The 27,609-nt window shown below is 43.7% G+C and overlaps 1 protein-coding gene across 2 annotated transcripts; it reads left to right on the top strand.

Moving 5' to 3' along the window:
- The first annotated feature begins 135 nt into the window (after positions 1-135).
- syap1 (synapse associated protein 1) lies at positions 136-27,609 on the top strand. Of its 2 annotated transcripts, none has more exons than XM_034109996.2 (9): positions 136-452; positions 1,082-1,200; positions 2,191-2,257; positions 16,858-16,931; positions 17,066-17,205; positions 17,694-17,845; positions 19,542-19,591; positions 19,725-19,881; positions 26,225-27,609. In XM_034109996.2, exons 1-9 carry the CDS (start codon positions 254-256, stop codon positions 26,353-26,355), a joined length of 1,089 nt encoding a protein of 362 aa, XP_033965887.1. In that variant the 5' UTR covers positions 136-253; the 3' UTR covers positions 26,356-27,609. The 2 variants fall into 2 exon arrangements, with proteins under 2 accessions (XP_033965887.1, XP_033965879.1); XM_034109988.2 differs by having other exon boundaries at positions 19,701-19,881.

Genomic DNA, 27,609 nt, shown 5'->3' with positions numbered 1-27,609 from the left:
TGTCGGCATTTCACATTTAAATCAACTGCATATATTTTACCCATTGACACAAACACTTGAATGCATCATTTCCCCCTTTTGCCCACTGGGCGGCAGTATCAAACAGCCTACATATCTACAAAGAATCAAAGAAAACAGAGAAGAAGAAAACCTGTCGGTTTAGTTCCTGGCTGCATAAAGTCAAGAATCCTCCTTTTTTTCTGAGTGTTGTTGTTCTTATCTTTAAGCTTCACGGTCGCTTTATTCGACCAACATGTTTAAAGGTTTCGGGTCGTGGTTGGGGTTGGATAACCAGACGTACAGCAAGACGTCGGACGACCAAGAAGCCCTGGCAGTGGAGCAGGAAGAAAAGGTGGTGGAGGCACAAAACGAAGTAAACAAACAGCAAGCAGCTGACCATGGACAACCAGAGGCCAACCAAGAAGACTCTGTGCACGAAAAAGGACTCAGCGGTGAGAAATACATACGTTTCATTGCTGTGTTTGCGATTAAGCTAGGTAATTAGCTCGAACATTTGTTGGTTATGTCCCGTGCCTGTTATCTGTCAGTCTGTTTTAACACGTCATACAGAAATTAAGTTATACAACGGTTATGTGTTCAATGTTAACCCTTCATATAATGTATTTAAAACACAAAGTAAACCAGTTAAATGTCACCGTTCTTTAAGCCCCAATACACAGCAGCAACATATCAGAATCAGGTTTATTGCCAAGTAGGTTTACACATGTATGTATACTATGTAGTGCATACATGCACACAGTTAAAGAAGATCTATTGTAAGAAAAACCACCCAAAAATAATTATATAATATTAAATAGTTATAATAATAATAATAAAAAAGTACTATTCTAACATTAAAATATAGAGAAATATTAATACAAAAAAACAAAATAGAAGCAAATAATAAGTGGTGTAAAGCTCAAAATACCTCCCTACCTAAGGAGGTATCTGTCTTACTTATGTGTCTTGTTGTTGTTGTTGTTGTTGTTGTTGTTGTTGTTGATATTTTTTTAGCAATAGCCCCACAGGATGATGATTTTGACACCCATGCTAACTTCTAATTTAATTTCTCTTCGTGAAGATTACATCTTCAGTTTTGCCTCCAGTGCCACCAAGAAGATCTCGGAGTCTGTGGTGGGGACGGCTCAGACCATCAAGAAGAGTGTGGAAGAGGGGAAGATCGACGGCATCATAGACAAGGCATGTTGCAGTTGTTTCTAGTTTGACAAGTTTAAAAGCATGTAGAACACAACTTTGTGGAAGGGGTTACTTGTTGTCAAGTACAGCAACTTGCTTAAATGGGGCCTGTTATGCTCATTTTCAGGTTTATGTTTGCTGTGAAATGTGTAAAGCTCTTCATTGTTGCTGCAGCACCTCTTTTCACCCTCTGTCTGAAACCAGAGCCCAGTCTGCTCTGATTGGTTAGCTGATCTGTTGTGATTGGTCAATCGCCTATCACGTACAATGTGTTGGAGCGCTAGCCAATAGAAGCACGAGTATTACAGTGATGTCACTATGTTAAAGAAGTAAACAAAGGAGTCCAATGGAGGTGTTTCAGGCAGGGGGGGGGGGGGGAGAAACTCCCTCTGGAGGGAACACAGGGATGTTAGACATTGCAGACCATGTACATGCACACAAAACTATAAAACACAGCACAGGAGAGGGAGAACCCAAAAAGCATGATCGTGACCTCTTTAACATGATAAAGCGCTGCACAATATAAACAGCAGGAGCAGATATTTAAGTGTACTCAGCTCTGCCTTTCTGCTGCTTCAGCATACTGCTAAAAACAACCAATTGATTGTAGAATCAAATGAAAGGAAACTATTTCCAACCTTATTTTATTTAATGGTGCGGGAATGAGTCCTGAAACCTGGAGATATTCCTGCTGAACAAAATATGTAAATATCCTAAACGTTAGTTTACCAAACATCTTGTTTTCTGCAATAATCCAAAATACACTAGTCTGCACTAGTTAACGGCATGGCACATTTTAGACCAAATAACGACTATGAACAGAATCATGTCGTTTCATGCATTGTTACAATATTTAAATTGTGGAAGTTGACACAGCGATGGTGATTAGAAACATATATTGTGTTATTCCCTACATAATATCACCCCCCCCCCCCCCCCAATCCTTAACCTACATTTAATGTGCATCCGTTTGTTACACTTGTGTATTTGCAGACTTTCCTAGGAGACTTTCAAAAAGAGCAGGAGAAGTTCGTCCAAGAGAACAAGTCCAAAAAATCAGGTAAAACCAGATTTAACAGGCAAGAATCTTATATATGAATAAGCTAACAAAGGAATCTCTTCCACATGGATTTATCTTCTGTGAAAGAGCCCCTTGACTTTCAAGGCAAACCAGCATCAATGTATCCACTCGATTAGCATGTCATGGTTTGTTGGGGAAACACAATGCAAATGTCTTGGAATTCTAGCTCTTCGGGGGGAAATAGTGATACATCAAAGAGTAACAGTAATGTGTGAAGTAAAAGGGAAGCTTATTTTGATGATTACACTAAAATGTCGTTTTTTAACCTCACTATAGGGGTTATCTGCTCAGGCTTATTCACTATGTCATGTGCAGATGGAAACAAACGTTTAACATATCATTGGCAGACACTCACTTTAATTTGTCACATACATACAGTGTGAAGTGTCTTGCCCAGGGACACAACGACATGCTGACTGCAGTGGGGTTTGAACCTGTGACCCCCTGATCCCTACACCAAGGCTCTATCCACTGCGCCACAATACGCCTTCAATTAGCAGGCTCAAGTTACATCCCACACAGAGCTAACTAGAAACAACTAGCTAAGGTGTTACTACGTTTTAAACGGTGCACTTTGCTCTAGGCTGCTATCCTCAGGTTAAATAAAAAATTCCCAAAATCCATATTTGCTCCAGGAATATAGTCAAAACTTACATGAACATATGAGTTTCTTTGGCTCACACAATAATAATAATAATAATATATTTTATTTATAAGCGCACTTTTCATTTGCGTAAACAAAACTCAAAGTGCTACAAAATTAAAAATTAAAAAGGGTGAAACAAAACAACAATAAAAAACAATTAAAACAACATAATAAAAGCTGTGACATTCATGCCCGCATGGCATAATGTGGGGGATTTAAAAATCTAGTTAAAGGCTATTCTAAAAAGATGCGTTTTTAGGCCTTTTTTGAAAGCCTCCACAGTCTGTGGTGTCCTCAGCTGGTTTGGGAGGGCATTCCACAATCTCGGAGCAGCGGAGCAGAAGGCTCGGTCTCCCATGGTCTTCAGTTTTGTCCTTGGTGGGATGAGGAGGTTTGCCTTTACTGAACGTAGGTTCCTCGTGGAGGTTTGTGGGGTGAGCAATTCCTTGATGTAGGAGCCGGGAGCATTTCCATATATGCACTGATGAGTGAAGAGGGTGATTTTGTAGTCAATCCTGAGTGAGACCGGGAGCCAGTGCAGTGATTTGAGGATGGGTGTGATGTGTTCGTACTTCCGCACTCTCATCAGGATCCTAGCAGCTGTGTTTTGGATGTATTGCAGCTTCTGGATGTTCTTGCTAGGAATCCCAATGAGAAGTGCGTTACAGTAGTCCAGCCTGGAGGAGACAAAGGTGTGGACAAGCTTTTCAGCATCTGGCAGACTGAGTGTGGGGCGGAGTTTCGCAATATTTCTCAGGTGGTAGAAAGAGGTCTTGCATATTTGCTTGATGTGGGCCTCAAAGGTCAGATGAGGATCCATTTTAACTCCCAGATTGGTAACCGTTGTTGAGAGTGGAATGTTCTGACCGGAGAAGGTGATGCTGGTGATGGCAGATGAACGGACCTGATGTGGAGTGCCAATAAGAATGGCTTCAGTCTTGGAGCTGTTTAGCTGGAGGAAGTTGTGCTTCATCCACACCTTTATCTCCTCCAGGCATGTGGTTATTGTGGATGATGGCAGAGGTGCAGAGGGGGTTGGGTTTGCTCTGATGTAGAGCTGTGTGTCATCAGCATAGCAATGGAAAGATATTCCATGCCGGCTGATGACAAGACCAAGGGGGGATATGTATATGGTGAAAAGGGTGGGGCCAAGGACTGATCCTTGGGGGACACCGCAAGTCACAGAGTGAGTTCTTGATTTAGCCGCTCCCAAGGTGACGTGCTCAGTCCTCCCGGTGAGATAGGAGGTGAACCAGTTTAAGGCAGAATCAGAGAGTCCAATTGTAGTGTGAAGACGGTGGAGTAGGATGTCATGGTCGACGGTATCAAATGCTGCAGTTAGATCCAGGAGGATGAGGAGAGATGGAGATCCGGTGTCAGCTGTCATCAGCAGGTCATTGGTCACCCTGACTAAGGCAGTTTCTGTACTGTGGCCCTGGCGGAAACCAGACTGGAATTTTTCAAAGAGTTTATTCAGTGTTAGATGTTCCTGGATCTGAATGGCAACTACTTTCTCCAGTACCTTGGATAGGAATGGCAGGTTGGAGATGGGTCTGTAATTGGCTAGGACTTCAGGGTCTAAAGTGGGTTTTTTGAGGAGTGGTTTGATGACAGCAGCTTTTAATGGTGGTGGAACATGACCAGACTGGATGGACTGGTTTATCACTGAAGTGATCAGCGGACTTATGGCACCAATGTTCGATTTAACCAAAGCTGTGGGAAAGGGGTCCAGGGCACAGGTGGAGGGTTTCATCTTTTTGATGATGGCCTCAACTTCATGCTGCGAGATGTTAGTGAAGCAGCAAAGAGGCTGGGTCGGTCCAGGCTGGGGGTTGATGGTCAGGACTAGCAGAGCAGCGGAGTTTGAGAGGAGAGAGTGGATGGTCTCTACCTTTTTCTTGAAAAATGTGATGAAATTATCACACTGCTCCTCTGTGGTGTCTTTGTGTAGCGGAGTCTGAGGTTTGAGGAGATGGTTTATGGCAGGGGTCTTCAACTAAAATGCAACGAGGTCCAGTTAGAGAAAATCTCCCCGTGCAAAGGTCCGGAACATCAAAATGTCTAAGTTGCTTCATGAATTAGTGTGATATATATTGAAGTGACCTGTAGCTTTATCAACGTCTGCATGTAATCAACAACTGACTGCCAATCAAATAAAGAAAGTACAATTCAAAAACAACAATATTTATTGTCAATTAACATTACTTAAATACTGTGGATATGTGTAATGTTTAAATATTGAAGTTAAATGCATCAATGTGGTGCACTTTGAGAGCAACATTAAGAGATATATGGATACATCTCTCAACACCCATATGAAACAGAACTGTAGCATATTTTCCTTTTTGGATATTTTACAAATCACTCCCCTTTTAAACTCTATTCTTGTTATTTTTAACAACTTTTTTGTTGCTGTCATATAGTATTTTATACCTGTTTTTCATTTAGTCTCATTAATAACTATAATGATCATATCAAGGTGTGCCTTAACCTCACTGAGCTGAGGTTATTTGAGCCTCTCAGGAGAGAGCTCTCTTCCACCTGGTTGGAGAAAAGCTCTTTAAATTCGTTAGCATAGCTAGCTAACCAGATGCTAATAACAACAGATCGCCACTGTGCTTACAACTAAAGACACAGCCACGCAAACACTGCGGCATGTGTACGGCTCCTTATGGGTACTGCAATATTTTAAGGGCTGGAGCGGCGTTCCGGTGCTCTCTGTCAGCACTCCTTTCAGACGAGACATATACCACGTGAAGACACGTTACGCTCGTGTTGTGTTCATGAACCTGTCCTTGGCCAGGAAAAACAGGTACTCACTTGTTTAATTATTTTTGCGGTCTAGATTTCTTCTTCTTTTTTGAAGTGAGAAGTTGTCCGTCTGTCGGACTGACTCCCTCCCCCCCACCCCCAAAACGAAAACTCTTCGGTTCTCCATGAATTACACAAGTCACCAAAATCAGTGTTAAAAAAGCGGGAGGCGCCGAAAAATCGAGATGGGTCTGTCTGCAGACCGCAGCAAGGAGGCGTTTCCTATAGGGGCGTTTCCTAACTTTTTTTATCCAGCTGCTTTTATAAATCCTCGCAGAAGAAGTCATTGTTCTAGTGATGGGAATTCCGGCTCTTCTTGCTGAGCCGGATCATTTGGCTCACCAAGAAGAGCCGGCTCTTTCGGCTCCCAAAGGGCTCTACAGTTTACCACATATTATACCTTTTTAATTAAATCAAATGTAGCGCTGTTTTAACTAATTATTTATATGTGTACACATATATCACTTAAATTATTCAAGACATCCTTTGTACTAAAGTATTCAAAAGTAAAAATTACATGTTTAATATAAATTATTTGCATTTCAATTATTATTGGGAGTCATGTCGTTACTTTGTTGAGAATGTGGCCATGTGTAATAAGCGGGATAATGTCCACATTGCACATTGCATAATGTGCCTTCATGCCGATCTAGATCCCTCCGCAAAAACAAAACAAAAAACGTCTCGTTCGCGGGCGAGAGCCGGCTCCCGTCGTTCACTATAGGAAACGCCCCTATAGGAAACGCCCCTATAGGAAACGCCTCCTTGCTGCGGTCTGCAGACAGACTCTATTGGAAAAATCCCCTATTAATGTATTGATTATAGCTCCGGGTCCGTATAGGTCGGCGTCTGGGTCCGGATCCGGACCGCGGTCCGCCTGTTGCCGACCCCTGGTTTATGGTGTAAAAAAGTAGCTTGGAGTTGCCAGGGCTATTGTTGATGATGGCGGAGTAGAATTTTGACCGTGTGTCTCTGAGGGACTTTGCGTAGGCATTTTGGTGGTCCCGGTATGCCTGTCTGTGAACAGAGAGGCCTGAAGCCTTGAAGCGCCGCTCAAGGACACGCCCCGCTGTCTTCATTTTCCTCAGCTCGCAGGTGTACCAGGGGGCTGACCGTGAGAAAGTGACTGTTCTAGTTTTGACAGGGGCGTGGAGATCCAGGAGACTGCTCAGAGATGTATTGTAAAAATCCACAGATTCATTTACTGATGTAGGAGTTATTGTGGAGAGATGCTGGAGATCCGAGGTCATGGTGTCCGGGTTGATGTTTTTCAGATTTCTGAAACGGATTTGTGGGGTAGCAGCAGTGGCAGCTCCATTGAGATGGCCTTGTGATCCGACACACCTAGATCGTAAACTGATAGTTTATTAATGGGGGCAGAGTTTGTGATTACAAGGTCCAGTGTGTGTCCCCTAGTGTGTGTGTGTGTGTGTGTGTGGGGACATCAACATGTTGTGTTAGGTTGAGGCAGTCCAGAAGGTGTAGGAACTCGGCTGCAAACACAGTTCAAGAGTGTGGGACAAACATGTGATAGGAGCATGGGACTGACTTCATATTTAATAAGATGATGGCAAATTATCTAAACATGTAACATACGAGTACACCACTGAATGCTTTGTCTGGTGTGCAAGCTTATACCATAACATGCCATAAGAGCTATTATTGCTTCTTCTTTTTTCCCCGACAAAAAAACCACTACTGAAAGATACAAATGTTTATTCAAATTGCAATCTTGTCAGACCTTATTGATACAAAATGTGGAAATCTTCACATCTGCCGTCTGTCAGTAAATGTACATTATCAGTTTAAATAACTTAAAGGGGACCTATTATGCAAAATGCACTTTTTGATGTCTCAAAAGTGTCAGAAAACAAAACTCTCTCTTTTCCTCCGTACCCACATCTCTAAATAAAAAGAAAAAAGGGGGGTGCTAACAACCAGATCAAGAATTTTCTGGATCTGCTTGTTCGACACGTCCCAACATATCGTCTCCGGCACACGTGACACGTTCAAACCTATATTCTCCGGCACACGTCAAGAACAATACGCAGCGTGTTTTGAGAGTAATATGCTGTGTGTGTTTACATTAGCAAGCATGCTAACACTCAGAGCTAACCATGGAGCTAACGCTGTAGGCTACTGGAGAGAATCAATCAATCAATCAATGTTTATTTATATAGCCCAATATCACAAATGTTACATTTGTCTCAGTGGTCTTCACAGTGTGTACAGAATATCAGTATGACAATACGACACCCTCTGTCCTTAGACCCTCACATCGTACAAGGAAAAACTTCCAAAGAAAACCCAGTTTAAAGGGAAAAATGGGAGAAACCTCAGGGAGAGCAACAGAGGAGGGATCCCTCTCCCAGGACGGACAGACGTGCAATAGATGCCGTGTGTAAATTGAAAAGATAATACATTTGCAACATAGGTAGTCCAAATGTTTGGAAATGCATGTGTGTATAATAGGAAGATGAATCCACGAGGATATCCATCGAGGACCTATGATCCAGGACCACAGCCACGACTCAAGATCCAGCGCTCGCGATCCAGGACACAGGACCGCAGGATCATCCATGACTCCGGATCCCAACGTATATAGACACCAAAAAGAAAGACATTTGGGGAAGCTGGGTTAATCGGAACATGAGTGTACACGGGTATAGACAGAGAGAAGGAAGAAGTAAGATGTCCCCCGACAAACTAAGCCTATATCAGCAAAACTAGGGGCTGAATCTAATCAGCCCTAACTATAAGCTTTATCAAAAAGGAAGGTCTTAAGCGCACTCTTAAAAACGGATAGGGTGTCTGCCGCCCGAACACAAACTGGAAGCTGATTCCACAAATGTGGAGCTTGATAAGAAAAGGCTCTGGCTCCCATTGTACTTTTAAAGATTCTAGGAACAACCAACAACCCTGCATTCTTGGAACGCAATGCCCTAGTAGGACAGTAGGGTATAATGAGTTCTTTAAGGTAAGATGGCGCCTGCCCATTAAGGGCTTTGTAGGCGAGAAGAAGAATTTTAAATTCTATCCTGTGTTCGATAGGGAGCCAGTGTAAGGCAGCCAGAACAGGAGTAATGTGGTCCCTTTTCCTAACTCTGGTTAGTACACGAGCCGCAGCATTTTGAATCAGCTGAAGCGACTTGATTGACTTCTTAGTACTCCCTGATAATAAAGAGTTACAATAATCCAGCCTAGAAGTAACAAATGCATGGACTAGTTTCTCTGCATCGTTTTGAGGCAAGATATGCCTGATTTTTGCAATGTTACGTAGATGGAAGTAGGCGGTCCTTGAAATTGATTTTATGTGGGCGTTAAAGGATAAATCCTGATCAAATATAACACCAAGATTCCTTACAGTCTCACTGGAGGCCAAATTAATGCCATCCATAGTTAGTATGTCTTTAGATAATTTGTTTCGTAGATTCTTCGGGCCAAGTACAATAACTTCAGTTTTGGTCGTGTTTAACATCAAAAAGTTTAAGGTCATCCACGTTTTTAAGTCCTTAAGGCAGTCTTGAATTTTATTTAGATGATTAATTTCATCAGGCTTGATTGATAAATATAGTTGAGTATCATCCGCATAACAATGAAAGTTTACAGAATGATTCCTTATAATATTGCCTAACGGAAGCATATATAATGTGAACAAAATAGGTCCGAGCACTGAGCCCTGTGGCACTCCATGGCTAACTTTGGTTTGCGTGGAAGATTCATCGTTAACACGTACAAACTGAGAGCGTTCAGATAGATAGGACCTAAACCAGCCTAAAGTAGTTCCCTGTATGCCAACTAAGTGCTCTAGTCTTTGCAATAGGATATCATGGTCGATAGTATCAAATGCAGCACTAAGATCGAGCAAAACAAGAATAGAGACAAGTCCCTTGTCTGAGGCTATTAGAATATCATTTGTGACTTTAACCAGAGCTGTCTCTGTGCTATGATGTGTTCTAAAGCCAGACTGAAAATCTTCAAATAAATCATTGTTTTTTAAGTAATCACACAACTGTTTTGCGACCGCTTTCTCAAGAATTTTTGAGAGGAACGGAAGATTAGAAATAGGTCTATAGTTGGCTAAAACCTCTGGATCGAGGTTGTGCTTTTTAAGAAGCGGTTTTATCACTGCTACTTTGAATGATTGTGGAACATAGCCTGATAATAAAGACATATTCATAATATTTAATAAAGAAGTGCTAATTAATGGAAAAACTTCCTTCAACAGCTTAGTTGGAATTGGGTCTAACATGCACGTTGATGGTTTAGAAGAGAGAATCATTGAATGTAATTGTTCAAGGTTAATGGCTGAAAAGCATTCTAGTTTACTATCTAGTGTAATATTAGAACTTACGATTCCGGGAGCTGTTGATAACACTATACTGGTCGAAGGCAAGAGGTCATTAATTTTGTTTCTAAGAGTAACAATTTTATCGTTAAAAAAGCACATACAATCATTACTACTGAGTGCTAAGGGAATAGAAGGCTCAATGGAGCTGTGGCTCTCTGTCAGCCTGGCTACAGTGCTGAAAAGAAATCTTGCATTATTCTTATTCTCATCTATTAATGAAGAGTAGTAGGCTGCTCTCGCTTTACGCAGTGCTTTCTTATATTCATTGAGAGTAATATGCCAAATTAAACGAGATTCTTCAAGTTTAGTGGAACGCCATATCCTTTCAAGTTGTCTAGACTTTTGCTTTATTTTGCGGGTTTCGGCATTATGCCATGGAGCTAATCTATGTTGTTTTATTTTCTTCTTTTTCAAAGGAGCAACAGAGTCTAATTTTATTCGCAGCGCATCTATAGCACTATCAACAACATGATCAATTTGGGTGGTGTACATTTTGTATAAGTTTCCTCCCTTACATGCAGACATGCTATCGAGTTAAGTATTGGTTGTATCTCTTCCTTAAATGTGGCTATAGCACTAACAGATAGGTTTCTGCTGCAAGAGCTTTTGACTAATGCTTTGTAGTCTAGTAACAGTACTTCAAAAGTTACTAAGAAATGGTCGGATAAAGCAGGATTATGCGGTTCGACTATAGTTGCTCAATTTCAATACCATAAGTCAGAACAAGGTCGAGAGTGTGATTATAACAGTGGGTTGGTTTATTTACACTCTGACAGAAACCAACAGAATCTAATATAGAGTTAAATGCAACAGTAAGGCTATTTTTATCATCGTCAACATGAATATTAAAGTCACCTACGATAATTACTTTGTCTGTTTTAAGAACCAAAGTTGATAAAAACTCAGAGAATTCTGATAAGAATTCTGAATAAGGACCTGGTGCACGATACACTGTAACAAATAAGATTGGCTGCAAAGTTTTCCAGGTCGAATGCGTAAGACTAAAAACGAGGCTTTCAAAAGAGGTATAATTACATTTTGGTTTAGTATTGATAAGTAAACTTGAGTCAAAGATTGCTGCAACTCCACCTCCTCGGCCCGTGCCTCGAGCAATATGAGTGTTGACATGGCTGGGTGGAGTGGCCTCATTTATGCTGACATATTCTTCATGTCTCAACCAAGTTTCAGTGAGACAGCATATATCAATATTATAATCTGATATTAAATCATTTACCAATATTGCTTTAGATGCTAGAGATCTTATGTTTAAGAGACCACATTTAATCTTCCTGTTTTGTTGCACTGTAGTAGTTGTTACATTTACTTTTATTAGGTTATTATGTATGACACCTCTATTAGGTTTTACCTTAAATTGTCCTTGGGCAGACACACACACCGCTAATATTGGGTATTTTATTGGGTTCGGGATTCCTATGGGTGACTGCCTAGGAGAGAGCGCAGAGAAGCGTGTAAGACTGCGACTCTGCCTCCTGGTCTCAACTCCAGTTTGTCATGGATTACGTCCACAAAGCCCTGAAATGTTTGCCGAAATGAGATCTGCACCTTTCAAAGTAGGGTGAATGCCGTCTCTCTTAATCAGACCAGGTTTTCCCCAGAAGGCTGTCCAATTATTTACGAAGCCCACATTGTTTGCTGGGCACCACCAAGACAACCAGCGCTGAAATGATGACATGCGGCTATACATGTCATCATTGATCAGATTGGGGAGGGGACCAGAGAAGATTACGGTGTCCGACATTGTTTTAGCATAACTACACACCGACTCCACATTAAGTTTTGTGCATTCTGATTGGCGTAAACGAACATCATTACCACCGACGTGAATAACAATCCTACTGTATTTACGTTTATCTTTAGCCAGCAGTTTAAGATGCGCCTCAACGTCGCCCGCTCTGGCCCCCGGAATGCATGTGACTGTGGAGGCTTCGGTCTCTAAATTCACGTGTCTCATAATAGAGCTACCAATAACCAGAGTTGGCTTCTCAGCGGGTGTCTCGCTGAGTGGGGAATATCTGTTAGATACGTGAACGGGTTGGTGGGGACCTGCGGGTTTCGCGTTATGCCCCTTCTGAACAGTCACCCAGCCTCCCTGCTGCTCGGGAGTTGCCGGGGGACGGCTAAGAGGAGCTACATTTTGCCGGTCCGCACATGCTAACATGGGCTTTACTTTAGCTGAGTTACTTTCTAAGATGCGGAGCCGGGCTTCTATGGCTAAGAATGTGTAACGCAGGGCTGCCAACCCTCACGCATTGAGCGTGAGAGTCACGCAATTAACCCATATCTCACGCCACACTTGCCTTTCCTCACGCTAAGTTTTCGTCCAAAATAAATGTATATAAATATAAAAATAAAGTGAAGGAACAGCAAACCGAGCGGTCTACGAAATGAGACGGTCTTCTGGCTTAGTTCAGTAAAGTTGGAACGATATTGGGAGATTCAGATTTCACGGATCAATAACTCATGAACAACACGTTATTCAGACACAAATGACGTCTCCTAAGTACCGTGGTAAGGTTGACAATGAACTACAATCACATTTTGATCAAACAAAGCCAATACGCGCCGTCCTCCGAGCTGGACACGTTACATTGGTCTCTATCTGCAGCCCGAGAAGAAACGAGTGCTCAGGGACCGTCTGCAAAGTGCAACTCCGAAAAAAAAGAATACAATAATATTCAATCACTATTATACAGCTTATTACTACCAAACTCACCACACACATCAATAGTCTCCTGGTGGTCATACTACAGCAGAGAGTTTGGAAGAATATGCTTTTGAATAATATTGGGGAATATTTATAATGTAACATCTTCAATAACTATGGCATCATCTTCAATAACTTTACTATTATACAGTGTATTTCTACCAAACTCACTATTTGCATTGTTGTTGTTAGCACCTGGTTAGCTTAACGGATATTAGAAGCTGTTTCTCAAACAATGAGAGGGAGAGCTCTCTGCTGTCAGACTGAGAGATAACTACAGCTCAGTGAGGTAAGGGACTCTGTTTAGATAGTTAACTTTAGTCTAGTTATCTCAGTGGGTTTCAAACGGTTTGGTCACCATTTATGAGAATAAATGAAAAACAGTTATGAAATACTATATGACAGTAAAACAACAATACAGTTTAAAAGGTGAGTGATTTGTAAAATATCCATAAAGAAAAAGAAAGTGCACCAGATTGATGCTTTTTACTTCAATATTTTAATAAAAATCGTCCCGGTGGAGCATGCCCCCGGGTGAGGTCCCCCCCATAAAATATCACTTTACCTCTGCTTACACCTATATGCCATTTGATATGCTGTGAGCTGATTATCGAGCCCTCATTAGAGTCGCGGGTGCACTGTGTATGTGCGTATTCCACTGTAGCGCCCGGTACATTAATGGGAAACCCTAGTTTGTCCATGTTCAATACTTTTGTAACACTGTACACACACAAAAAATCTCGCTCCAAGCTGAACTCAAAGGTTGGCAGCCCTGCGTAATGTCCTTGTGGTAAACCCTGCGAGAGAGAAAGGTTTGAGCTCCATACTGTTTCAGAAATGAAGCTTGAACTGGTTTGGAGCATAACATGGCATTTAATCACAGCAGCGTTTAAGATCTCCCGGTAGAAATCTGTCTCTAGCAGTAGCAGGGGAAAGCTGCGTGACGCTATAAAGGGGCGTGGCTATGTGGAATGCCATTTAAGCCACAATTAAATAGATATATATATATATAAATATGCCTATGAAATAAATAAATGAGGCAATAAATATGTGTCATGTACATTTAAATACACATTTATTTATTTCAAGAGACTTATTTCATAATGCCACATTTCCATTCCATCCATCCATCTTCTCCCGCTTATCCGTGGTCGGGTCGCGGGGGTAGCAGTTCCAGCAGAGAGCCCCAAACTTCCTTTTCCCTGGCGACATCAACCAGCTCTAACTGGGGGGTCCCAAGGCGCTCCCATGCCAGCGAAGAGATATAATCCCTCCACCTGGTCCTAGGTCTACCCCTTGGTCTCTTCCCAGTAGATGCCGACCTATCACCACCAACCTCCCCTGGAGAAAACGTGCCCTCTCCCATCAGCCGTAATCTAGCATGTTCCACCTCACATTTCATCTTTTCCACCTCCAGCATCTTCTCCACCTCTAAACGCTTCTCTACCTCCCGCTGCTGACCCCTCATCTACAACCTCAACTTCTCCTGCTCCAACTCCAACTGCGACCTCTCCTGATCAAACTGCATGTCCAAAAGCTCCTTTTGCTGCTCGAACGTCAAACCAGCTGTCTGAACCACTACCGGCACGAACCCTGCCGCACCAGCCTCACTCTTCTGCAGCACCCCCTGCTCAAACAAAGATGACACGATGACAGTTTTAATGTCATGTTTCCGCTTGCTCCCCACAACAGCAATGTCATAGTGCTCTGCTATTTCGACCATCTGCGCCTTCTGGCAACCATCTAAGAAAGACACTGAGGGCGCATCCACAAACGCTGACAAAGAAGCCATAATAGCCAATCAGAAAGCAAAGTATTGAACTGCCAACACGCATGGGCATAAGATTAACCCAACAGAGAACTTCCCCCTAACTGCCTAAACAAAATCTTCCTAATCTCCCCTAGTCTCCATGTGGCTGGCGGTGGGTAATTACGCACTGGAACCCGGCGGAGTTATGGAGCGACCTGCACGCAGGTAACACCAAGAACTCACGCGGACGTGCCCCCGAGACAGCTGTCCGAAAACAGCTGACACTAACCACGTCGCCACAACACTATGAAAAAAACAAACAGACGCAACCCAAGGGGAAACGCCGCTTAAGCCTAGCGGGGAAAACTCTTTACAAAAGCGCAACAAGCAGCAACATCTTACCTTCTGATTGGCACACACAACCTGACGCCATGTCAAACACTAAAGCTTCCTGAAACCCAAAAAACATGATGTGTCCCCCAAATAGCAGCGCCGAGCCAGCACACAGCTGGACCACCTCAACTAATTAGCTGCTCAAATGACACCATGTGCTCTGAGCACTACACAAACTTTTAACCAAATAACCCGTAGGACGAGCCCCCATTTGTTATGACCCGGCTCAAAAGGCCACGACAAAAAGGAGACACGCCATGTCGACGGTTAACAAAATATGTTTATTTAAAGGAAACAATCCAAATTAAATGAAGTGCAACAATAAGTAAGGCATGAGGTGTGGACGTCAGTGGTATCAGTAGTGTAAATGCAGGGTGAGGGTTGCATGAATGTGTATGTGTGAGAGTGTTGAGGTGCACAAAGTAAAGCAACTAAAGTAACAACAACATATACTCAACAAACCCGGGGGCCTGTAGGGAAAAGCAGAGAGAGACCACAGACCGGAGCAGAGAGGCTTTAAAATAGCTGGAGAGCACCAGACCCAGGTGCCCTGAGTTACTGCAATCAGTGCGATCAATGCAGCCAAGACAGGACAGCCACACCCTCTCCACTGATGAACCCACAGGGGCATCACAGGAGCATCACAGGGGCATAAGCCGTTTTCTACAGGCACATTTTACCTTTTCATTATGATTCTACTTGTGATAGTCCGACAGCACAACCTGTGCAGCCCATGTATGGATTCCATCTGATAGCTGCTATAATACAACACAAAAGGTCTGCCTCTCTCCACAATGATCAATGACAGTGAACGCATGGTCAAAGTAAGGTACAAATAAACAGAATCACATGAAGCCTGGTTAGTGTTACCTGACTTTATAAAGTGTGTTATTTTTTTATAAGTGTGTGGTTGCATTCTAGTCACTTTGCTCAGCGCTACTGCTTGTTACAACTTTCATTTTCCGTACTCGCCATAAACTGTTATTATGGCTCAGGTTAATCTAGCCCCCTTCCGACGTGAGCGTGGTTCTTGGTTCTTGCCGGGCAGCCAAGAGGGGTCAGCTAAGAACCGGTTTTGTGTGTTTAGAGCCAGCGGCTCCGCTGCGGCTGAAACAGGAAGAACCAGAGCTAAATCAGGCTGTAGCCCGGAACTGGCTCTGGACTCAGAACCAGAGAAGAACCAGTTAAGCACAAGAACGGTTCTTGAACCGGAACCGGTTTGGTTTATTGGCAGTTTGCAAACCACTTAAGAGTACTGGAGTGTGAAACAAGAGCTATTGAGTCAGTGTTGTGGTGCTGTTGCTTTGGTCTGGATCTGTGAGCTAACCACGCCCCGTTCATTTGCATATAAGGAATGGAAATGTGTCATTATGAAATACAAGTCCCCTGAAATAAATAAATGTGTCATTATGAAATACAAGTCTCTTGAAATTAATAAATGTGTATTTAAATGTACATGTATACATATGTATTGCCTCATTTATTTATTTCATAGGCATATTTATATATATATATATATATGTATTTAATTATTTATTTATTTAATATTGGCGTAAATGGCATTCCATATGGCTAGCAGCAGACGTTCAATTTAAAGCAGAATCAGCCTGTTTGGAACAGGGCTGCAAAAGAGGGGTGTGAGCAGTATGGGCATGGCTACAATGGGTGATCTGTTTGGTATTTTAAGCAAACAACTTCACAGACATAGGTATGGCCCTACAATGTATTATTCCAATATCGCATAATAGGTCCACTTTAAAGTAAAACAGCTTCTGTTACCACCGATCCCGGTGTGTACATGATTCCAACTGAAAGACTAGTGAGTCACGGAACTGTTGTCATGTCACAGGGTTTATGTACTTTGTACATAACTAAAGTTGTGTGTGCTGATGTTTGTGTCTAGATGCAGCGGTGCCTCCCTGGGTCGGCTACAATGAGGAGGAGACAATCCAGCAGCAGATCCTCGCTTTGTCCGCTGTAAGAAAATACACTTGTGTCCGTGATAGTATCCCTCTATATTTCAGAATGCCTTTATTCGTCCCACAGAGGGGAAATCTGCATACGTATCTAATACTCTGTGCAAACTGATCTCCCTTGCTGCTGATTTCTAGGACAAGAGGAACTTCCTGCGCGACCCTCCCGCTGGAGTTCAGTTCCACTTCGAGATGGAGCAGATGTATCCCATGGCTGCAGTGATGCTGGAGGAAGACCAGCTGCTCAACCGCATGCGCTTCGACCTGGTGCCGAAACAGTCAGTATTCTTCCACCCTTGTGCTTTTCTCCTCGGAACATATGTTTGTATTGTGTGCTAATTGAATCTCAAATGTCTGTTTTCATAATATGTGATGTCACAATAAGAAAGAATCATTTTTAGTTATTAAGGTGATATAAAAAGTATATATGGTGCTGTTAGATTGACTCTAGAGTTCCCTTAAATACAGGGGCATGATTCGTACAGCAAGTGGAAGAGCAAACTTTTTTTGATGAAAATGCTTTTATTGAAAGTCTAAACGTCAACAAATAAGCATTGATTTATTTGATCAAAACATGTTTGAAATTTAGAACAATTATAACATTTGTCTTTTTTCAATAGATTTACATATTTGGACTTTATAATGCTCTGGAGTGTTTGGAAATGTTCATCACATAAGTTGGTAACAATACTATGCAGCTACTACTGGAATCTCATTATACAAAAGTACTGAATACTAATAAAATGGATTTGTTTGTGTCTGACAGTGTGAAGGAGGAGGCTTTCTGGAGGAATTATTTCTACCGGGTGTCTCTGGTCAAACAGTCGGCCCAGCTCACAGCGCTGGCAGCGCAGCAGCAGCAGAAGGACGGTGAGGACCGAGGGGCCGGGGTCTCACCTGAGGACGTCGTCTTAACAGGTATGCCTGTCATCCTATAGCTCATTCACACTGACCCCGGAGCTGCTCCCAAATAGCTGTACGCCTGGAATTGTTTGCTCTCCCTGTAGGGATTTATCAGCATTAGACTCAATAACATTTATATGCATTGTGTTTTCGTCAGTGTTTAATATATATATCTTTTATTTAACCAGGTAAAAGTCTCATTGAGATTAAAATCTCTTTTTCAAGAGCGACCTGGCCAAGACGGCAGCCTGAACAAGGTTACAAAAAATGAACGCAAACAATACAGGCAGATGAATACAGCAGTTGTAAAACACAAATGAAATGGCACACTATCCAGTCAATATGCAAATAAAATAAACTATTATAAAATGTAAAAAACTGGCACAATAAAACATTTAAAAAGTCCCGCCCTGAAAAATACCCAATTCTAAACTTACAGATGTCTGCCCTCTCTCTAATATAATGAAAGTAGTGGGCACAAAATATACATCTTAACAACTAGGAACTATTTTCTTTCTACCACTTCACCGCGCAAAAGTAAGCAATCTGCTAATTATGGGTTTGGGGCTCTGAACAGCGAGATATCAACATTAACAACTTCCCCCTCTCTGTAATGTAAGCTAGCTCAGGAGAACCTCTTCTCCATGAGGACGTACACACTTCCTTCTGTGCAGCTTCATGCAGGGTGTAGTCTGGTAGAAAGAACAACAAGGTTAGGGGATTATCTTGAGTTACTGGGGTCATGATTTCGGTTCAGGCACATTGAAGTTGTGTTTTTGAATATGTTGTTTTGAGCACCACATTAAGAGTAACATTTTTAGCACCAACAACAAAGCAATCTTGAGCAATAAATATCACTACAGGAAAGACACTTGTTTGAGGTGTCCCTTTTTAAGTGGTGTCTCGTCTTGGCCTATCATAGCTATTTGTACAAAGTGTTCAGTACTTCAAACATGCTCCCATGCATGAACCTGATTTCCTCCGCAGCACTTCTATCAGTACTCCGCATCTAGTTGTTAGACAAGTTGATGAAAAATAGTGGCATGTTCAGGTAGTTGCGCCTTTGACTAACATTTTACAAGTCACTGGGTAGAATGTTAACCCGAAGTAAACATAGCTAGCATCCAAATATGTACATAAGACACGAGGTATGCTGTGGTGCGCACATTCTCACCACAATGTATTCGCTTATGAATACCAGTTCAAATGTGGCTAATAGAAAATGAATTCCTGCCCAAGGCGCACACTTATTGCACTCCTTTGTTGTGTTAACTAGCACACATTTGTTTGAACTTCAAAACAGTGTATGTGGTCAAATAGAATATTCTGCTTTGACTTCACAGATTGGTTACCGCAAACATTTCGGTTGCATGTGTTCTTGTTTGATTAATATCAGCGCGTGGATTTCTGCGTTAATGTGTGCTGGGAGTTTTTGTTATACTCTTGGGAAAGCAGATAGAGATCTGATTGGATGCCTAGAGGCGTACAAAACTACAATTGATTCGGTGTGGTATGGCAAAGAATTATGTTAAGGAGGTTTGTGTGTATTAGAGTAAGTCATGAGAATAAGAAATCTTCAGTCGTTTCCATCCATTGACTATTTACGCATATTCAGCTAGTCATTAGTGTTAATGACATTTTTGCTAAAGCGTTCCTCAGAGAGGCATCTGGTGACACACCACATTTAACAGCACTGTGTTGTGTTTTGCAGACAACGCCAGACCGAAAACTCCACCAGTTTCCATCAAAAACACACAGGAGGTAAGACTACTCAAATAAAAACATGTCTGGGTTTGTAACATTTTACAATACCAAAATGCATATAATGATACGTTCTTCCATCATTTTAAAACTTAACAAAGTAGTACAGTGGGTTGTCTTCTCTTACTCTCAGCCAGCACACGAGGAAGAGGAGGAGATGTCGATGAGTCCCGGGGTGTCCGAGTTTGTGAGCGACGCTTTCGACTCGACCGGCATCGACCAGGAGGACCTGCGGAAAGACATGGAGCAGCTGGTGCTGGACAAGAAGGACAGCCCCCAGTCCCTCGATGGTTGGCATTAATAATAATAATAATATATTTAATTTATATAGCGCTTCTCACCTGCCAAGACAAATCTCGAAGTGCTTCACAACAAGGGATACTGATACACTTTGAGAGATTAAACAAATAATTGTAATAATAATTAGAAATCAAAAAATAAAATATAAAATAGAGTACAAAAATAAAAGTCGGAGATAGCGATAAAAATGGCAGTACTCCAGGTGTATCGTGCTCAAAGTTTATTGGAAGGCATGCCGAAAGAAGAGGGTCTTAAGGCCGGTATTGAAGACCTCGGTGGAAGGGGCAGATCTCAGCTGATCTGGGAGGGAGTTCCAGAGGCGCGGGGCGAATGAGCAGAAGGCTCGGTCTCCCATTGTTCGGAGACGTGTGCGGGGGATGTAAAGAAGAGGAGCGTGGCTGGAGCGGAGAGAGCGGGTAGATGTCTGGGTATGAATGAGGTCACAGAGGTATTTTGGGCTTTGTCCATTCAGGGCTCTGTACGTGAGGAGCAGAACCTTAAACTGGATCCTGTAGTGGACTGGGAGCCAGTGTAGTTTTGCAAGTATGGGGGTTATGTGTGCTGACCTTTTTGTACCGGTGAGAACTCTGGCTGTGCTGTTCTGGACAAGTTGCAAGCAGTTGATGGATTTGGCTGGGAGACCAGAGAGGAGTGCATTGCAATAGTCTAGTCTTGAGAAGACGAGTGCATGAACCAGTTTTTTGATGTCATCAGTTGAGAATGAGGGCTTCAGTCGGGAAATGTTTTTCAGGTGAAAGAAGGAGGTCTTGGTGATATGTTTGATGTGGGCTTGGAAAGACAGAGTGAGGTCAAACCTTACACCGAGGTTGGTGACAACGGAGGAGAGAGGAATGAGCTGACCATCAAGGGAGGGGCTGATGTTGGCGGCCTTGGCAAGCTGGTCGGTGGTGCCTATCAGGATTGCCTCCGTCTTGCTGCTGTTGAGCTGAAGGTAGTTGGTGGTGATCCAGGAGCAGATGTCTTCCAGGCAGGTGTTTAGTGTTTGGATAGTGGTGGTATTGGGTTGTGTTTTGATGTAGACCTGAGTGTCGTCGGCATAGCAGTGGAAGTTGATGTTATGTTGTCTGATGATATGACCCAGAGGTAATAGATAGATTAAAAACAGGATCGGCCCCAGCACTGAGCCCTGTGGGACCCCGCATGTCACTGCGGTGTCGTCAGACCTGGAACCCCCCAGAGACACGTGGTACTTCCGGTTAGTGAGGTAGCTTGAGAACCACTTAAGAGCCGTGTCCGTCACCCTGGTGTAGGTCTCGAGGCGGTGGAGGAGGATGGTATGGTCCACTGTGTGCATTAATACATTACAATACATGTGTTAATTAATACATTCTCCACGCGTTCTTCAGACAAATGTTGTCTGTTAACTGGCACCCAATTAACAGGGGGACAACAAGACTTTTATGCATAATGGTAATGACTTAAAGGTCATGGTAAGGTTTAAGCCAAGTATTAGTGGTAGAAGCTTAACAATCATTGTGTAATCTAAATTAAATCACGATGATCAGTGGTGCAGGGGGGGTTAGGGTTAGCGGCTCAATCCAAACCCCTTCAGTGAAGATTTCGGCATGCCCTTGGGCACTTGGTAAGGTGCTTTGGATAAAAGCGTCAGCCAGAAAACATGTCATAATTGGACGGGTTCTACTTTTTCGTGAACCCAGCGTTTGTCTTTTTGCCCATATAGCAGTCAGTTTTGCCCTCCCTTGTGAAGTGCTTTGGTAGCGTGCTCAATTTGTGGCCACGCTCTCTTCTGTTACTTGGGAATGAGGTGGGATCAGAAATGTGTTTGGGTGCATTAAATGTTGTGGCAATCACGTTGAGTTTAATGAACTCCCTTTAATCCCAGAGTCTCCCCTTCTTGACGCACACATTTTGGGAGTTGTGGATCGAGCAACTGCATGTCTACTAGCGTATTTAAAAAAACATTCAGTCGCTACCCGGTGTTTAGGGTAGAGGTAGCAGGTGAAAGATTGAGAGGAATGAACAACGAGGAGTTGTAGAAACGTATAATATTTTCTTGGAGCCGTATAAACTGTTATTTCAATGCATTCTTCTCAACACACCTGTTTTAATTGTAGGAGTGGAGAAACATCAAGTGTCAAAGTGCACATAAGCACAGGGTGTTAACATGTCATTTTACAACAGTCCGGTGCTGATAGCAAAACATTTATTTAGTGCAGCTTAACAGTGTGCAACATAGCTGCACCGGTGTAAAGGAAAGGCCTTCAGCAGACTATCGTAGGGACCAGAGAACTAAACGATTGCTATTAACATTTTGATAAGAACACTTTTAAGCGCCGGCAAGATGTTCTTGGGATATGGAGACTATCAAATATATATGCTTTTCGCAAAAAATATTTAAACAATAACGTTTTTAAAGAATAATTATCTATGTGGGGTTGAGGTGTGTGTGTGTGTGTGTGTGTGTGTGTGTGTGTGTGTGTGTGTGTGTGTGTGTGTGTGTGTGTGTGTGTGTGTGTGTGTGTGTGTGTGTGTGTGTGTGTGTGTGTGTGTGTGTGTGTGTGTGTGTGTGTGTGTGTGTGTGTGTGTGTGTGTGTGTGTGTGTGTGTGTGTGTGTGTGTGTGTGTGTGTGTGTGTGTGTGTGTGTGTGTGTGTGTGTGTGAGAACAACAGCGCACCTGCTGATAAGTAGTTCTCATTCATAACACTCCGTTCGATGTCTCACTATGGGATATGGGATGCGCCTCATCGCGGAGCAAACGGAAGCATCAATCTCATTACGCCAATCCTGATTGGCTGGTGATTCTTGACGTCAACGTCAGGGGAAATCACCCCCTATAAGTAGCTTGCGCCACGACGCATGCGTCATTCAAACACCTCTTCTCGCTTCAGAGCACATCTCTACAGTAGCCGGGCAAGCTTCACTGAACCCAAATACCCATTTCGGTCGACGGGCGCTCGCCGGCTACTCCTTCTGCTTCGCAGGAAGACGGTAGTACTAACGCCAGTTAGTATTAAAATCGACCTCGCCCTTCTCTTCCCCGGAAAGTAAGGTAGGTCCGATTTTTTTTAAGCTAGCAGCACACCTGTTGCTAGCTCGCTCCCTCTCTACCGACACCACGGTAACGAGGAAGTTTTTTCTTTTCTCGCCTCCACGGAGGGGAAAAGGATTGAAAAGGAGCATACTGCCACACCAGTCAGTATTCTCTGGGAATAAAAGACCCACACTGTCCTTTTCTCCGGATTAAGGACAAGGTGGTTTTATCTTTTCTCCCGTCCCACCTGTCGAGAGCGGGCCCTCTCCACGCCACGAGGCGAACAAGATGGACGCCCCTCTCCCTCACACCAGAGGAGTCAGGGACTCGGTGGCTCGACTCGGTGGCTCGACTCTGCGGCTGCGGGTTGAAGATCTCGGGCACAGACACACACCAGGTCTGTTCGTCCTGCCTCGGGCTGGAACACGCCCGAGGCGCTATCGACAACCCCGGCTCATGCGGACATTGCGTCCGCTTCACTGTCGGAACAGGACCCCCCCCATGTCCACGGACCGGCAGTCAGGACATGGGGGCGTCCGCCACAGAGAGTGAGCCCCTCTCCGTGTCGGTCTGGGGCTCACTATCTGCTATGGCTATAGAACCGGAATCCCGCGCCCTGGCAGGCTGAGACCCGGTGACGGCAAGACATGCGGGAACGGTTTCCCGCGCTCCACCAAGCTGGGGCTCCCGGTTAGACCTCACCATGGTCTCACCCGCGGAGGATGTCCTCGGGCCTGACTACGAGGAGGACGAAGAGGAGGACGCCCTGGCGTTCCTCCTGTCCGAATCGGATGAACAGGAAGAGGACACCTTCATGTCACCGGCTCAGGCTGCAAAGCCTGAGGCAAGTGCTGCTCTCCCGGGCGATAGCACACCAGCTTCGCCCGGTCTGAGCATGGACCTGCAGGCCGTGTGTAAACAGAACTACTGTCCAGAGGTGCATCACTCTATGCAGACTGGACTCCACATCCAAGGATCGTGAGTCCGCTGTGGGTGCGTTACGGCGGAGCCGCGTTAAATCTGTTCGCATAAAGAAAAAATGCTCAATGACAGCTGTTCTCTTTAATGCACGATTTAAACGCACCGTTAGGCGGGGACGCACTCATACACGATCGACCTCCGGGTCCTCTGTACACGTTCCCCCCCCTGGTTCTGTTACCCCCAACTCTGGCCAGAGTGAAGGAGCAACGCCACACACTTAATCTGATGTTTCCACCCTAGCCCGCAACGTACGGGCTGGCGGAGATATATCAGCTGTTGTGCGGGCAGTCATGGCAGCCCCCACCACGCAGGGACAGATTGTCTCAGGCGGGGGGGCGATCCTTTACCCACGCCCAGAGCACGGGGCACTATGGGCCTGACCCGTGAGTGGTACAATCTGAATACAGTGGGACTCCCTCAGAAGGTGATAAACACTATTCAGAGTGCGAGAGCTTCCTCCACCAGGTCTCTTTACGACTGTAAGTGGAGGGTGTTTGAGGAGTGGTGCCTTCAAGAAGGACACATCTCTTTTCAATGTCCTGTCGGGGTGATTTTATCATTTCTACAGGACTTGATCGATAAACACAGAGCTTTCTCCACGATCAAGGTGTACCTGGCTGCTATTGCTGCATGCCATGTGGGCTTTGAGGGTAAGACGGCTAGCCAACATCCTTTGGTTTGCCGTTTTATGAAGGGAGCTCGCAGGCTCCTCCCTGTCTCCAGGTCGCTGGTGCCCTGATGGGACCTGGCAGTGGTTTTAAATGGACTCAAAATGACCCCATTTGAACCCCTGGAGGGAGCTGACATGAAACATCCGTCACTCAAGACAGTGCTGTTACTGGCCCTGGCATCCGCCAAGCGGGTCAGCGATATCCATGCACTGTCTGTACATCCCTCATGCACTCAGTTCGCCCCAGGGCAAACGAGAGTGTTGTTGAAGCCCAACCCTGCCTTTACACCAAAGGTGGTGGGTTCGTGTACCCCAATTGACATTGAGGCATTTCCTCCGCCGCTGGTTTCCTCCGGGGAGCAGCAGCAGGATCTATTGTGTCCAGTCCGGGCTTTACACACATATATGGACAGATCAAAAGAGCTTCGTCTTAATGACCAACTCTTCGTGTCCTGGGCTAACCCTCACAAGGGCAAGCCCGTTACTAAGCAACGGCTCTCCTACTGGATTGTGGAGGCAATTGCTTTGGCCTATACGAGTCAGAGCTCGCAGGCACCCTCGGGTTCGCGAGTTTTCTCTTGACTCAGGGTCTGGCTGCATCCTGGGCTCTGTCCAGGATGTCTCCCATTCAAGACATTGGTGCAAGCGGCGAGCTGTTCCTCGCCGCTCACTTGTGTCCGCCTTTTAACAGTCTGGGCGTTCTACTCCCAGTTGACTCAAGCAGTGCTGGGCACCTGGTTGAGTCGCAGTCCTACCTGTTAAAGTTCTGATCGGTTGGCGATTTTCGAGATAAGCTCGTCTGGCAATACGGGAGCTACAATATCCCATAGTGAGACATCGAACGGAGTGTTATGAATGAGAACTATAGGTTACTTACGTAACCCTAGCACTCAGAGTAACATGAAGTGAGATGTCTCACCAGACGGCCCTCCTTGCTATGGTGAAGCGAGAAGAGGTGCTTATTTTGAATGACGCATGCGTTGTGGCGCAAGCTACTTATAGGGGGTGGATTCCCTGACGCTGACGTCAAGATCACCAGCCAATCAGGATTGGCGTAATGAGATTGATGCTTCTGTTTGCTCCGCGATGAGGCGCATCCCATAGTGAGACATCTCACTTCATGTTACTCTGAGACCTGGGGTTACGTAAGTAACCTATAGTTTTGTTTGTTTGAAAGGGAAGAGAGTTCAGGGAGCCTACGTCTCCCATGTAACAAACCTCCCTGCATCAGCCCTCTCAGCGGCTAAATGATTGGTCTTGGAATTGTAGCTACATCCATCTTTAATGTTGATATAATATGTTAGTGTGTAAAGGAACCTTACAGAACGGCTAGAAAAGTGTGTTAAGTTCAGAAAATGATATGACAATAATATCACAAACCAGAAAAATATTGATATTTCGATGTCCACATTTTAAGACCATATATTATTGTTAGGCAATATCAATGTAGGAGCTAAAATGCTTATTTATTTTAAGTTGATCATTTCTATTATCATCATCAATTGTTCCCATTGCACACCATTTGGCTTTCACTTCACATTCACTCGACATTGAGAAACACCCCCTGTCCCTATATCAAGCCACTTTAGAGAATGGAAAACAACATTGATTGTATTCAGTGTTATTAAATTGTGTACTAAATAATTGTCTTCCTTTTTTGTATATTCAGAAGAGACAGCGGACTGGGAGAAGGAGCTGCAGCAGGAGCTCCAGGAGTACGAGGTGGTGCCGGAGTCAGAGAACAGAGACGAGCAGTGGGATCAGGAGATCGAGAAGATGCTCCAGGCCGACGAAAGTTAGACCAATCCCACGAGTCTGTGTCCTGTTCGGTGGTCTGGCCAGCAATGGAGGAATAAGTGACCGTTGCTGCACGGGGGGGGATGAACTTCGACACTGTGCTCCAGCCAACTGTGATTACTATGTTGTAAACATCCTTTTCCACCTAATGAAGGTGTAGATCCTATAAAGTGCAAGAGAGTGTCACCTCTGCAGGAACCAGTGCAGGCATTCGTATTAAGTGCTTCTTCACTTCTCCTTCCTACCTTACTTTTATCTACTCACTCTCCTCAACTTTCCTTTTCTTTGTCAAGGGAAAGCCGCTAGAGGGCGCTCCAGTACAACATTTTTATAATGGAGGGTGTTGCTTAAAAAGACAAGACGTGTATTTCGGTTTCCACAGCGTCTTTCTGGGTGGGTTGTTCAGCAAGGTCTTGGTAGAGTTATAGTACAGTAAAGTCAAATGTAAAGTTACATTTATGTAAATATAGAGGATTCTAATACTATAGTCAAGATGCATTCCCCATCATTACATCTGCTTCTTTTACATTTTGTATGGCATACTCCTGTGTGTACGTCTGCTTTTCTTTGTTTCTCTGCAACTGAAATACTGTACATGTATTAAATGTCATCCTTTAATAAACTTAAATCTATTACTATGAAATAAATGGAGTATTCAAATGTACTTTTTACTGTTACACAGCACAGTGTCATTTAGACTGCATTTAACCTGATGTAGTCTTAACATCCGGGGAGCAGTGTGGGGGTCCAGGTGCTCACCCTGGCTGGTGTGTTCACTGGCTCAATGTAATGTTGTAATGTTGAGACATACCACAAAGCTAAAGGCTACAAACATATCAGACTACCACTTCCTCATTTCCTGTCTGCTCTTTGATAATACAATGTAATAACATCTGAAATGCTTGAAAAACCATAAAAATAAGTTAAAAAAAAAAAAACATTGCTGTTATAGGCTTGACATCCAGTAGTGTATTCATGACAACGCAACCACGACAAAGCTACGGCCGTGTTTATGTGTAATGTCCCTAATCTCTTATGCTTGAGTTAACCCCAGACTTGATTTCAGTCATCTAACCAAAACCCATTAAAACAATTGACTTTGAGACAAGAGAACAGGACTCATTTTTTGACTTGAATTTAGGACTCATTCCTGCAATACACTATTCGAATTTGTCTGGGGCCTTCTTGCAATTTCCTGTCTGCTCTTATGTATGATGTAATATAGTATATGTAATAAAAACATTATTGTTTATCTTC

The sequence above is a fragment of the Pseudochaenichthys georgianus genome, chromosome 3, assembly GCF_902827115.2.
Source record: "Pseudochaenichthys georgianus chromosome 3, fPseGeo1.2, whole genome shotgun sequence".
In the NCBI taxonomy this organism is placed as follows: Eukaryota; Metazoa; Chordata; class Actinopteri; order Perciformes; family Channichthyidae; genus Pseudochaenichthys; species Pseudochaenichthys georgianus.
Note: the sequence above shows the minus strand (reverse complement) of the source record. Positions and strands in the feature narration are given on the sequence as shown.

Excerpts from the sequence above, each read along its gene's own strand:
- syap1 (XM_034109988.2), top strand. The coding sequence starts at position 254 with ATGTTTAAAGGTTTCGGGTCGTGGTTGGGGTTGGATAACCAGACGTAC. Across the intron at positions 17,206-17,693 it reads TTCGACCTGGTGCCGAAACA|TGTGAAGGAGGAGGCTTTCT; the intron begins GTCAGTATTCTT and ends TGTGTCTGACAG. Across the intron at positions 19,882-26,224 it reads CAGCCCCCAGTCCCTCGATG|AAGAGACAGCGGACTGGGAG; the intron begins GTTGGCATTAAT and ends TTGTATATTCAG.